At 43.6% G+C, this 13,963-nt stretch overlaps 1 protein-coding gene across 10 annotated transcripts in view; it reads left to right on the top strand.

Moving 5' to 3' along the window:
• The window catches only part of LOC140721728 (cAMP-regulated phosphoprotein 21-like), a 342,335-nt gene that overhangs the window by 236,336 nt on the left and 92,036 nt on the right, over positions 1-13,963 (top strand). For 6 of the 10 annotated variants that reach the window (XM_073036862.1, XM_073036911.1, XM_073036685.1 and 3 more), the window contains 2 exons: positions 4,750-4,858; positions 5,640-5,759. In XM_073036862.1, the coding sequence (XP_072892963.1) occupies positions 4,750-4,858; positions 5,640-5,759 (229 nt within the window). The remainder of the gene's footprint in view (positions 1-4,749; positions 4,859-5,639; positions 5,760-13,963) is intronic. The other 4 variants (XM_073036804.1, XM_073036742.1, XM_073037093.1 and 1 more) reach the window with 2 other exon arrangements.

Below are 13,963 nucleotides of genomic sequence, written 5' to 3'. Positions count from 1 at the left end.
TTAAGGGATTGGACAAGATAGAGGCAGGAAATATGTTCCAGATGCTGGGAGAGTCCAGTACCAGAGGGCATGGTTTGAGAATAAGGGGTAGGTCATTTTGGATAGAGTTAAGGAAAAACCTCTTCTCCCAGAGAGTTGTGGGGGTCTGGAATGCACTGCCTCAGAAGGCAGTGGAGGCCAATTCTCTGGATGCTTTCAAGAAGGAGCTAGATAGGTATCTTATAGATAGGGGAATCAAGGGATATGGGGACAAGGCAGGAACCGGGTATTGATAGTAGATGATCAGCCATGATCTCAGAATGGCGGTGCAGGCTTGAAGGGCCGAATGCTCTACTTCTGCACCTATTGTCTATTGTCCATTGAGAGCATGCAAGGGAGCCGGCTGGATTCGAACTCGGGAGCCTTCGCTCCGAAGTCCGGCACTGATGCCACTACACCACCAGCCGGCTGAAACCAGGTGGGTGGGAAAGATAAAAGGATGGCGATGAAGGTCTCAGATAGAAGAAGAGAATGGACTATAGGAGAAAGGAAAGGAGGAGGGGACTTGGGGAGGTGACAGGTGGAAAGAGGCCAGAATGGGGAATAGACTGAGGGGGGGGGGGGGGGGTGAAGAAATTTTTTTTTACTGGAAGGAAAAATTGATATTCATGCCATGAGGTTGGAGACTATCCAGACAGAATATAAGATTTTGCCTCTCCACTCTGAGGGTGGTATCGTGGTACAAGATGAGGCCATGAACTGACAGGTCAGAACAGAATGGGAGGTAGTGAGGTAGGGCCCACTGTCCATTCAGAAGTATGATGGCGGAGGGGAAGCTATTTTTAAAACATCTGAGCACGTGTTTTCAGGTTCCTATACCACCTCATTGATGGTAGCAATGAGAAGAGGGCATGACCTGGGTTATAGGGGTCCTTATAATGGATGCCGCCTTTTTGTGGCATCGCATTTGGAAGATGTCCGTGATCGTGCCCATGGTCTACCCACTTTATACCTGTGAGTGTGAGACTGAGCAGAGCTCCAGTGCCATAGTTAAGTTTGCTAATGTCATCACTGCCGTTGCCTTATTCAAGGGTTGTGACATATAGGAGGGAGATTGAAACTCGGGCTGAGTGGTGCCACAACAACAGCCTCTCCTCTTGCTCGACGTTGGCAAGACCAGGGGACTGATTGCTGACTTTAAGAGGAGGAAACCAGAGGCCAGTGAGCCAGTCCTCATCAGGGGATCAGAAGCGCAGGGAGTTAGCAACTTTAAATGACTCAGTGTTGTGATTTCAGAGGATCTGGAACTGCCATGACAAAGAAGACGTGGCAGCGGCTCTATTTAAAAGTTTGCACAGATTTGTCACGACATCTAAAATTTTGGCAAATTTCTATAGGTGTGCGGTGGAGAGTTCATGGACTGGCTGCATCACAGCCTGGTATGGAAACACTGATGCCTTTGAACGGAAAAGAAAAGCTACAGAAAGTGGTAGATACAGCTCAGTTCATCATAGGGAAAGCCCTGAGCACATCTACACTGAGAGCTGTCATAGGGTACCAACGTCCATCAGCAAGGACCTCCACCATCCAGCATGCTCTCTTCTCACTGCTTGCCGTCAGGAAGGAGGTACAGGAGTCTCGAGTCCCACAGCAGCAGTTCAGGAACATTTATTATAGATTTTACCCCTGAGCCATCAGTCTCTTGAACCAGAAGAAATAACTTCACCCAAATTCACTCACCCCATCATTGAACTGATTCCACAATCTACGGACTCACTTTTAAAGACTTTAAAACTCATGTTCTTGATAGTTATTGCTTGTTTATTTATTATTATTTTGTCCTTTTTGTATTTGGACAGTCTGCTGTCTTTTGCACCCTGGTCATTTGTCTGCCTCTGTTGTGTGCAACTTTTCATTGATCCTACTGTGTTTCTTTCCATTTACTATAAAGGCCCACAAGAAATTGAATCTCGGGGTTGTATATGGTGACATATATGTGCATTGAAAATAAATTTACATTCAACTTTTGATTTCTGAGCTGTGAAACAAAAAGTTATGACACTCTCCACTGCGACATCAGCTTTGTTGGTTTGGTATGCCACCATTTGCCAGTGGACCTGCTCCTGTGCTGTGCTGCTCTATATCAAAGTGATTTTTTCAAGCTTGATTGCATTCCTTGAGCCTAACAAAACAATCTAAACAGTTCCTTTTAAAAGCACAAACACGAGGAAATCTGCAGATGCAGAAAATTCAAGGAACACACACAAAATGCTGGTGGAACACAGCAGGCCAGGCAGCATCTATAGGAAGAAGTACAGTCAAGTCGGAGGAACAACACCTTGTATTCCGTCTGGGTAGCCTCCAACCTGATGGCATGAACATTGATTTTTCTAACTTCTGTTAATGTCCCTCCTCCCCTTCTTACCCCATCCCTCATTTATTTATCTAATTTCCCCCTTTTTCTCTCTCTCTGTCCCTCTCACAATCACTCCCTGCCTGCTCTCCATCTTCCTCTGGTGCTCCCTTCCCCCTTTCTTTCCCCCTAGACCTCCCGTCCCATGATCCTCCCCTTCTCCACCTCTGTGTCCCTTTTGTCAATCAACTTTCCATCCCTTAGCTTCATCCCTCCCCCTCCTGTCTGCTCCTATCATTTTGGATCTCCCCCTCCCCCTCCCACTTTCAAATCACTTATTATCTTTTCTTTCAGTTAGTCCTGACGAAGGGTCTCGGCCGGAAACATCGACTGTACTTCTCCCTATAGATGCTGCCTGGCCTGCTGTGTTCCACCAGCATTTTGTGTAAACAGTTCCTTCTTCCCTGCTGTAGTCTGGTCATAATGCAAAGGTCTGGCATGAGTCACTTTCATCCAGATTTCAGCGGCTGTTATGCCGCTGGCGTTTAGGGCAGAAATAAAGATCTTCTGTCTCCGTCTGTCCGTACCACTGTGCACAGATATAGAAGGATTGTTTCTGTACAACTTCTTTTCGACTAGTCAAGGTTGTTAGCCCTGAGCTGACCCCCCTCCCCCCCGGTACTTGGAGGACCAATGCGCCACTCTTAGTCTGACCTCTACCCTTTGCCCTGTTTGGCATGGGCAACCCTACCATAAAGCCTTGACTCCAGCCAGCATCACTCTCCAGCTCACTGAGGCACACAAGCCTCCAAACCTGTGAATAGGTTGTGGTCCTCCTGGAGGCAAAGTTCAAGTACACGTGAGTAAATAAGGGCTTCCATTGGGTACTTTGTGAGCAGTATAAGGTTAAGATCTAAGACTAGCTTTGTCACGTACAGTGAAATACGTTGTTTGCTTCAGATCAAATCAATGTGGTGTTACGTACCCCGTAACTGGGTCACTTACCAGCAAAGATAGAGAGGTCCGTTGAAGTCTGATGGTACTGTTTTTAACAGTATTTATTGATAAAAATACACAAAAATAATATCAATGCAACCATACAGATAATATACGTCGTCAATATTAAATCTAAAAGCGCAGGTATAATAATAATCAATAAGAAATAACTCTATCGTTGTCTAGGGGAAATGTATTGTCCGATGGAAATATAAAAGTCGCTCAAGTTCATTCAAGCTGCAGGCTGCAGCCTTTGGTTGGAGTCAAGAGAGAGAGTTTAAAACTTGCCCATTCCTTTTATGATGTCAATCCTTCGAGAGTTGTTGGGGCTGATTTCTCCTTTGTTTTAGCTAAAGCCGTTCTTCCGTGGTAAGGCCCACCAATTCCGAGGCAAATGGAAAAGGACGCATGTGGGCTTTCCACCAGCTTTCGCTATTACGCTGTTACAGGATTTCTAGCGTTTCTTCTGGTGCGTCTAAAGGGGCTGTTCCCCAGACCCTCTTTTATCCTGACTCACAGGGTCTCAGATGTCAATCAGGTCGGGATGATGCAATCCCTCAACCAGCCCCCTCTGATCATTCCCTGAGGGCTTCCATGAAGTACAGTACTCAATACACAATTCTGTCTCCAAGAGACAATGGCCTTTTCCGTGGCTTTGTATCGCTGAGGGCCAGGACATTCCAAACGTCTCTCTCTCATTTCCTGGGTCTCCTGACCTGAACTAATAACAATCTTGCGATTCTCAAAAAGGAGGGGGCTACTTTGGATCCTTCGACCCCTCAGAGTTGGGCACAGGCGTAACAGTGGATTGTGCTGGGGTAGCCTGGAATTTTCCAGCACCAACGTAGCATGCCCACAATTCACTAACCCTAGCCCATATGCCTTTGGATTGAAGGAGGAAACCTACATGGTCAATCAAGATCATATCAAATCATAGAACACGGAAATCTACAGCACATTACAGGCCCTTCGGCCCACAATGTTGTGCCGACCATGTAACCTACTCTAGAAACTGCCTAGAATTTCTCTATTTTTCTATGCTCCATGTACCTATCTAAGAGGCTCTTGATCAAATTCAAGTTTAATTATCTTCTAACCATACATGAATATATCTGAACAAAACAATGTTCCTCTGGGGCTAAGGTTCATATTATGCACAGCATCTTCAAAATACTAAGCACGCAAAAAAAACATTTATACAGCCCAAGTCCCTGAGCGACTTGATGGTACAGTTCCCAGCAATGTACACGACTTCTTGCAGATAGTGGTGGGAATTTAGCCCGGATCTGTGGCTGGCACTGTACAGCCATTGAGCTAACCCCTATGCTACCATGTGCAAGAAAATATTCTAGAGAATAACATTAATTCCTTTTGCAGAAATGTTGATTTGATTAGTTCTATGTTTTTGTATACACCAACAGACCAGAGCAAAGGTTCTCTGAGCACATCAAAGATGAGAAGACAGATGACTCCCAGAAAAGGTTCATTTTAAAGCGAGACAATTCCAGTATGGATAAAGATGACAATCAGGTATGGAATACTGTGTAAACTGTGAATCATTTTCCAGATAAAATTGAGGAACAATTGAGTTCAGGAGCTGTGAGGTAACGTTCCAGCTCTATTAAACTCTGGTTAGATTCCACTTGGAACATTGTGTTCAGTTCTGGTTGCTTCATTATAGGAAGGATGTGAAAACTTTGGAGAGGGTGCAGACAAGATTTACCAGGATGCTGCCTGGACTAGAGGGCATGTCTTGGGCTGAGCTAGGGCTTTTCTCTTTGGAGCGAAGGAGGATGAGAGGTGACTTGGTAGAGGTGTACAAGGTGATAAGAGGCATAGATAAGATTACGTGACTATGTTCTTTTGCTTGCTGCTTTGAGGACAGGGACTTTTTCCCAGGACAGAAATGGCTGCTATGAGGGGACATAATTTTACGGTGATTGGAGGAAAGTATGGGGAGGGGATGTCAGAGATAATCTCTTTACACAGAACGGTGGGTACATAGAACAGTGGTGGTAGAGGCAGATACATTAGGGACATTTAAGAGACTCTTAGAAAGACACATGAATAATAAAGAAATGGAGGGAAGGGGTAGATGGATCTTAGAGTAGGTTATAACACAACATTGTGGGCTGGAGTCTGTACTGTAGTGTTCAATGTTCTATGTTTTAAATTTTTTAATCCCCACTCAATCAGTTAATCTGCTGTACATATGGCAGAGATGTGTACTTTAATTAATCTGCTCTAAATCGATTGGATGGGGTTTTAAACTGGTTTATGTGTAAATAAATAGTATTTCATATCCTTTCAGGAAATGTTTATCTTGCAGCAAAATAGGATTCATCCATTTAGAGATGATAGAAGAAGTAAATCAATTGAGGAGAGAGAAGAGGAGTATCATCGAGTAAGAGAGAGAATTTTTGCACAAGATGTAAGTAATTTCTCCACTAGCCTCGTCCCCCATTTACACAGGGATGTCAAATTAAGTCCGGATTAACTGATCTGAATTGAATTTGGCCTCCCTAGCGTTTGCACTCACCTCTACCCTGCACCAGTGCATGCGTCTGAACAGGATTAAGTCACCTGTCTGAGGTATGTGCTGCCTCATAGGGCGGAACAAGAGTTCAGCGGAGGTTTACGTTGGACTGCTCACACCTAGTCTAATTCAGACCTCTGGATTTAAACCAGCAATGAGAGAAAGAGAGATTTTAGGGAGCCTTTACCTCATGGTATGTCAATTATAAACATTTAATTCTTGAACGTGAACAGCTGTAAATTCAAAGAATTTTGTATTTACAGTTGTGTGAACGGGGCTTTAGCTAAGGCTAAAGTCGTAACTAGGTAGAGGAGACCTAGCTAATGTCGCAAATAAGTAAAGCGGCAATAAAGTTCAGTATTGCTTATCAGGTGGCGGGGTGGAGATACCTCTCTACCAAAGGAGATGTAAGGCGTTCACTTTTGGGCAAGGTGTAACACCTGCTTATCCCACCCCCCTCCGATCAGGGTCATGATGGTCGTAAGAGCAGCTGGTGCATATCACAAGTCTTGTATGCAGCCCTGACGCCAGGCAGACTGTCTCTGAAGAATATTGATAATGAATGGGGTACTCGTCCTGTAAAGACACCGACCAGAAGAAGGCAATGACAAACCTCTTTCGTAGGATTTGCCAAGTACATTTATGGTCTTGGAAAGATCTTGGTCACACACATTGTATGACATTGGAGATGGGAAATGTATTGAGTACAGAAGATAGAATCTTACACTGAAGTTGTGAGGCCTAACTTGGAGTACTGTGTGCAGTTTTGATCACCTACCTACAGGAGAAATACACATTACAAAATTCTGACTGATAAATACATGTTGAAAACAAGTGAAGAATCTATTCAAGACATTCTGCAATTGGTGGAAATCCAAAGAAACACACTGGAGGACCACAGCAGGTCAAGTAGCATCTATGGAGGATAATAAATGATTGATGTTTCAGGCCAAGAAGCCTTATCAGAACTGACAGGGATTACTCGAACTTCTGGTAATTTCTTTCTCATCCCCCTTCTTTCCTTTTCTGTTCCTCATTCTGGCTCCCCCTTATCCCTTCTCTTCTCTGCCCCTTTCTCACACGGTCCACTCTGTGCTCTCCTATCAGATTCCTCCTTCTTCTGCCCTTTATCTCTTCCACCTATCAACTTCCAGTTTCTTACATCATCCCCACCTCCCCCATCCGCCCACTTTCCCTCTGCCCTGGTCTCACCAATCACCTGCCAGCTTGTACTCCTTCCCCTCCCCTCACATTCTGCTTCATTCCCCTTTCGTTTCCAATCCTGAAGAAGGGTCTTGTCCTGAAACGACAACTGTTTATAGATGCTGCTGACCTCCTGAGTTCCTCCAGCATTTTGTGTGTTGTTCTGACGAATTTACACAACAGTTGAGGTTGGAAGTTATCTAATAGTATTCAATGCAGTGAAGTGTTATGTTAGTGTAATCTGTCACAATTTTTAAAAAACATTCACAAACGAAAGCTCTTGGTTGTTAATCAATTCATTTCAAACAATCATTAGTGAACATTAGATGGAAAAAAAATTTTAATAATATAATGCAGTACTAAGGAGTTTAGACAAAGTGACTTAACTAAAAAAAAGCCAATCTTTTTGTTGCGATTTTAAGAATTTTGAAGTTTAATTGTGCAGGGGTTTGGATATTTCCAGTTTAAGTTATGGGATGGTAGTGTAGTGGTTAGCACAACTTACAGTACCAGCAACCCAAATTCAATTCCCATCGCTGCCTGTAAGGAGTTAGTACATTCTCCCTGTAACACGCTGGATCCTGGACTTCCTGTCAAATCACTAACAGGTGGTAAGACTGGACGCCCTCTCCTCTGCCCTTCTGACCCTCAACACAGGTGCCCCTCTGGGCTGTGTCCTAAGCCCCCTCCTTTACTCTCTGTATACTCATGACTGTGTCGTCACCCACAACTCCAATCTGGTAATTAAATTTGCTGATGACACTACACTGATTGGCCTAATCTCAAAAAATAATAAGGCAGCCTACAGAGAAGAAGTCATCACCCTGACACAGTGGTGTCAGGAAAACAGCCTCTCCCTCAATCACACAAAAACAAAGGAGCTGGTTGTGGAGGAATGGAGACAGGCTAACCCCTATTGACATCAATGATCTGGGGTTGAGAGAGTGAGAGCTTTAAGTTCCTCAGCATCCACATCACCGAGAACATCACATGGTCTGTACGCACCGGCTGTGGGGTGAAAAAGGCAAAACAGCATCTCTTTCACCTCAGACGGTTGAATAAGTTTGGTATGGGCCCCCAAATCCTAAGAACTTTCTACAGGGGCACAGTTGAGAGCATCCTGACTGGCTGCATCACTGCCTGGTACGGGAACTGTACCTCCCTTAATCGCAGGACTCTGCAGAGAGTGGTGCGGACAGCCCAGCGCATCTGTAGATGTGAACTTTCAGGACATTTACAAAGAAATTTACAAAGTAAAATGGGCCCGAAGGATCATTGGGGATCTGAGTCACCCCAAACACAAACTGTTCCAGCTGCTACCATCTGAGAAACGGTACCGTAGCATTAAAACCGGGACCAACAGGCTCCAGGACAACTTGTTCCACCAGGCTGTCAGACTGATTAATTCATGCTGATACAATTTTATTTCTATGTTATATTGATTCTCCTGTCGTACATGATATTTATTATAAATTACTATAAATTGCACATTTAGACAGAGACGTAACATAAATTTTTACTCCTCATGTATATGAAGGATGTAAGTATTAAAGTCAAATCAATTCAGATGGGTTCTCTCGGGTGCTCCGGTTTCCTCCCACATCCAAAGGCATACTGCTTGGTAAGGTAATTGGCCATTGCAAATTGTCCTGTGATTAGGCAAGGGTTAAATTGGGGAATTGCTGCCCAGTGTGGCTCAAAGGGCTGGAAGGGTCTATTCTGCACTGTACCTCAATAAATAAACAAATTACCAAATATGTGCACACTAAAGTTTGTTTTGAACATGAGTACTAAAAATTGCAAATTGCATGTCTGACTGGAGGAAACCGATAAAAGAAAGGTAGAAGTGCATGGACTTAAATAGACAGCACATGCAAATGGGGAAAAAAAGATATTAATGACCCATTTTGGAATTTTAGACACTAGCAGAGAATTTCAATCCCAAATCTTCCATCAAACTTCCTTTTTGCATCTGTTTACCATCTTGATTTTTGTATTTCTGAGGTTTAGTTTTCCTTTCTTTGTTATACTTTCTGAGTCTAAAATGGAAATTTATAATTTAAACATCCACCACAGATATGCTTATAAATAACTGTTCTTTAGATGTTTAGCTGCTGCATGAATTTATTTCTGTTGCAGTGATAGTCCAAGGCATTGGGAACACTCGAATATTTCACTCGCTACACTATTACAGCTCACAGAACCGGAGTTCAGAGTTCAATTCCGGCACCGTCTGTAAGGAGTATGTACGTTGCCACCAGGGTGCTCTGGTTTCCTCCCACAGTCCAAAGATGTACCGGCTTGTAGGTTAATTGATTATTGTAAATTTGCCTCTGATTAGGCTAGTGTTAAATAGGTAAATGGCTCGGTGGTTCGTTTGGCTGGAAGGGCTTGTTTTGCGCTGTATCTCAAAACAAACAAATAAATAAATAAAATTTAAAATCAAGTAAATCTCCTCATAAACTCTTCTAGTATTTGATAGTGTGAGGATAATTTCTGTATGGCATATCTCCCAGTGCAGAAGAATATGGCAAAGATCAGTTCAGAGCATAAGACCATAAGATATGGGAGCAGAACTAGACCATCAAGTCTGCTGCACCAATTCATCATTGCTGATCCATTTTTCCTCTCAGCCCCAATCTCCCACCTTCCCTCCCTGTCCTTTCATGCCCTGACTAATTAAGAATTTATCAACCTCTGTCTTAAACATACACAATGATTTGCCCTCCACAGCTGCCTGTGGCAATGAATTCCACAGATTCACTACTCCCTGATTAAAGGAATACCTTACTGCTGATCTACAAAGACATCCATCTACTCCGAAGCTGTGTCCTCTGGTCTGAGACTCACACCGTAGGAAACATCCTCTCCACATCCACTCTATCGAGGTCCTTCAACATTTGATGGGTTTCAATGAGATCCCCCCTCATTCTTCTGAATTCTAGTGAGTAGAGACCCAGAGCCATCAAACACTGTTCATATGCTAAGCCTGGAAACTTCACGAATCAGGCATACTAACTAAGCCACACAGAGCTGTAACCAGGAAATATAAAAGTATTTATTCATGTAGCAAACCTTCTGGAACGAGAGAAATCTAGGAGAGTCCAAGAGAAACTCGCTCACCTGACAAGACGTTTTATACTTTTCAAAACAAAGATGAGCATAAACAATTAACTAGAACTTCAATTGCTATGATCACCTACTTCGCTTTAACATCTAGTCAGCAAAATTACAGAATCACCTATTTACAATGGTAGTACATCCCATCTAGCAGAACCACTTTGAATATTAAATACTCATATCTGTTCCAAAAGCTGAGTGCAAACTCCAGACACCCAAAATATACCCCTCCTGTTACAGTGCAGATACTTCTCTACCAAAGGAGGCGTAAGGCACTCCGCTAGCCTGCAGGTCACCCTTAAGCAAGGTGTACCACCTGCTTAGCCCCCACTCCCCCAGTCAGGGTCGCATGAAGCCACGGGAGCAGGCAGAGGATGGTTGTATGAGCAAATGGTGCATATCACAAGTCCTGGTTATGCAACCACTGAAGCCAGGTAGACAATCGCAGAAGGGTATTGATCACCCATCTTGCCCAGAAGAAGGCAATGACAAGGCACTTCTGTTGAAAAATTTGCCAAGGACAATCGTGGTTACGAAAAACCATAATCGCCCACATTTTAATGATGAGGCTGATGATTGTTCCAGTGTTGAAGGATGGCTCATGAATATACAACAAACCAGAAGGTTTAGTGACACACCCTGACCTGAACTGTGCAGAAAGTGACAGAGATACACCTTTAATAATGTGCCAATAGCAGGAACATTCGTCTATTGTCTGACCCATGGGACAGAATCAGGTTTAATATCACTGGCATTGAGTATGCAATGAAATACGTTGTTTTGTGGAAGCAGTGCATTGCAATTCAATAGTGCAACAAGAGGGCAAATAAAAGAAGAAATAGTGAGGTAGTGTACATGAGGTAGTGTGAATAGTGAGGTAGAAATCTGATGGCGGTGAGGAAGAAGCATTGAGTGTGTCTTCGGGCTCCTGTACCTCCTCCCAGATGACGACAATGTGAACTGGGCATGTCACAAACAGGAGAAAATCTGCAGATGCTGGAGATCTGAGCAACACACACAAAATGTCCTGGCTGATGTGGGTCCTCAATAGTGGATGCTGCCTTTTTGAGGCATCACTATTTGAGGATGTCCTGGATGCTGGGGACGCTAGTGCCCATGATGGAGCTGTCTGAACTTACAACTTTCTGCAGTGTCTTCCGATCCTGTACAGTGGCCCCTCCATACCAGGCAGTGATGCAAACAGTCAGACTGCTCTCCATGGTACATCTGTAGAAATGTGCAAATCGTTGGTGACTTACCAACCTCTCAGAGTTGTTAATGGTGGCGGTGTGGACAGTCAGAGACCTTTTCCCAGGGCTGGAAGAGTTAATACAAGAGGGGATTATTTAAAGGTGATTGGAGGAAAGAATGGGGAAAGACGGAGGTAATTTTTTTCCACAGGAGGTGATGGGTGTGTGGTGGTGGTAGAGGCATATCCATTAGAGACTCTTAGGTAGGCACGTGGATGGTGGCAAAATAGAAGGCAATGTAGCAGGGAAGGGTTAGATTAATTGTAGAGTAGCTTATGGGGTTGGCCCAACATTATGGGCCAATTGTGCTGTAATGTTCTACGTCCTATGAATATCCCACATCCATTGATTGTCACAAATTATCAGTTGGAAGTTAAATTATGAGAAACACACAAAATGCTGGAGGAACTCAGCAAGTCAGGAAGCATCTATGGAGTGAAATGAACAATCAATGAGACACCTCATCAGGACTGGACTGGAGGAGGGGGGGTGGGGGGAAGCCAAAATTGTGGACAGATTTTATTTCCTGAACACCATTTCTCGGTTTAGTTCATCCATAATTATGCTGTCCATGGTGTCATTAGCCCAGACTGATCCCTAGCACAAGCCACCAGCCTTCATTTTTGGATTTCTATTCTACTCAGCGAGCAGCCTTGCCAAACTTACTCTGTTTACTGATGTTCGTAATTTTTTTTAATTCAGTAATTTGTATTATGGAAACATTTAATTCTTGCACCCTGCCTTTCCTGCTGCTTTTGAAAAATCAGCAGAAGGAAAATATCAACACAAGGGATTCTGCAGATGCCAGAAATCCAGTGGAACACAGCAGGTGAGGCAGCATCTATGGAAGGAAATAAACAGTCGATGTTTTGGGCTGAGATCCTTCATCAGGACTGGAAATGAAGGGGACTGAACCAGAATAAGAAAGTGGAATAAGAAAATAAGATGTCCTTTTAGAACCGAGATGCGGAGAAACTACTTTAGTCAGAGGGTGATAAATCTGTGGAATTTGTTGCCACGAGCGACTGTGGAGGCCAAGTCATTGGGTGTATTTAAGGCAGAGATAGATAGGTTCTTGATTAGCCGGGACATCAAAGGGTATGGGGAGAAGGCAGGGGAGTGGGGATGACTGGAAGAATTGGATCAGCCCACAATTGAATGGCAGAGCACACTCGATGGGCCAAATGGCCTACTTCTGCTGCTATATCTTATGATCTTAAGTGGAGGGGAGGGGATGTGTGGGGTATACCTTAAAAATAGAGATGAGGAGGAGTTTCTTTAGCCAGAGAGTGGTGAATCTGGAATTGGTTGCCACAGGCAGCTGCGGAGGCCAAGTCTTTACGTATGTTTAAGGCAGAGGTTGACACTTTCTTGATTAGTCAGAGCATTTCAGGATACGGGGAGAAGGCAGGAGATTGGGACTGAGAGGAAATATGGATCAGCCATGATGAAATGGCAGAGCAGACTCGATGGGGCAAATGGCCTAATTCTGCTCCTATATCTTACGGTCTTGTGGTTTTAACTGGGTCTCGACATGAAAAGTTGACTGTTTGTTCTTCTCCAAACATGCTGGCAGACCTGCTGAGTTCATCCAAAGTGGTGTGTGTGTGTTCCTGAAGAAAAATATTTGTGTTGTTCCTCTGATCAATTGTTTTTTAATTTATTTTGGAATGTTGTTTCAAAAGAGCTGATGTGATCATGAAAACTACTCACTGATAACTATTGCGACTTGCTGTGTGTGAAGTCACAATAAATACAAAAGATGGTCATTAATCTGGGTGTTTCATAGTTTGCTGTTGTGTCAGTTTGACATCCAGACTTTGCTGTTTTCTTTGTAAGCCGGTATTCTTTGTGAAGCCAAGAGCACTTAGCTTTCAGATAGAGCAGGTCAAATGTTCAGAGGAATGGCAGATGGAATTTAATGCAGACAAGGGTGAGGTTTCACACTTTGTTGGACAAACCAGACTTACACAGTGAGCGGAAGAACAGGGAGATCTGCTATAGAGATCCATAATTGGGGGAGATCTCAATAAAATCAATTGAATATTGAATGGCCTAGATAGAGTGGATGTAGAGAGCATGGATATAGAGGGGGAGGTCTAGGACAAGAGGGCATAGCCTCAGAATAGACAGACATCCTTTTATGACAGAGATGAGGAGGAATTTCTTTAGCCAGATGGTGGTGAATCTGTGGAATTCATTGCCACAGATAGCTAGAAAGGCCAAGTCATTGGGTATAGTTGAAGTAGACGTTGGAAGTTTCTGGATTAGTTAGGACATCAAAGGGCATATGTACAAAATTAAGGGAGGGATGGTTAGGGGAGACATCAGGGGTAAGATTTTTACACAAAGGGTTGTGAGTGCCTGGAATGACTTACCAGGGATGGTGGTGGTGGCTAACACACATTAGGGGTATTTAAGAACCTCTTGAACAGGCACATGGATGGAAGAAAAATGGGGGGTTATGGGGTAGTGTGGGTTTAGTACATTTTTTAAGGAGTATATGGGTTGGCATATATGGGTGAA

Source organism: Hemitrygon akajei, chromosome 1 (genome assembly GCF_048418815.1).
Source record: "Hemitrygon akajei chromosome 1, sHemAka1.3, whole genome shotgun sequence".
In the NCBI taxonomy this organism is placed as follows: Eukaryota; Metazoa; Chordata; class Chondrichthyes; order Myliobatiformes; family Dasyatidae; genus Hemitrygon; species Hemitrygon akajei.
The sequence above is the reverse complement of the archived record's forward strand: the minus strand, read 5'-3'. Positions and strand labels throughout refer to the sequence as shown.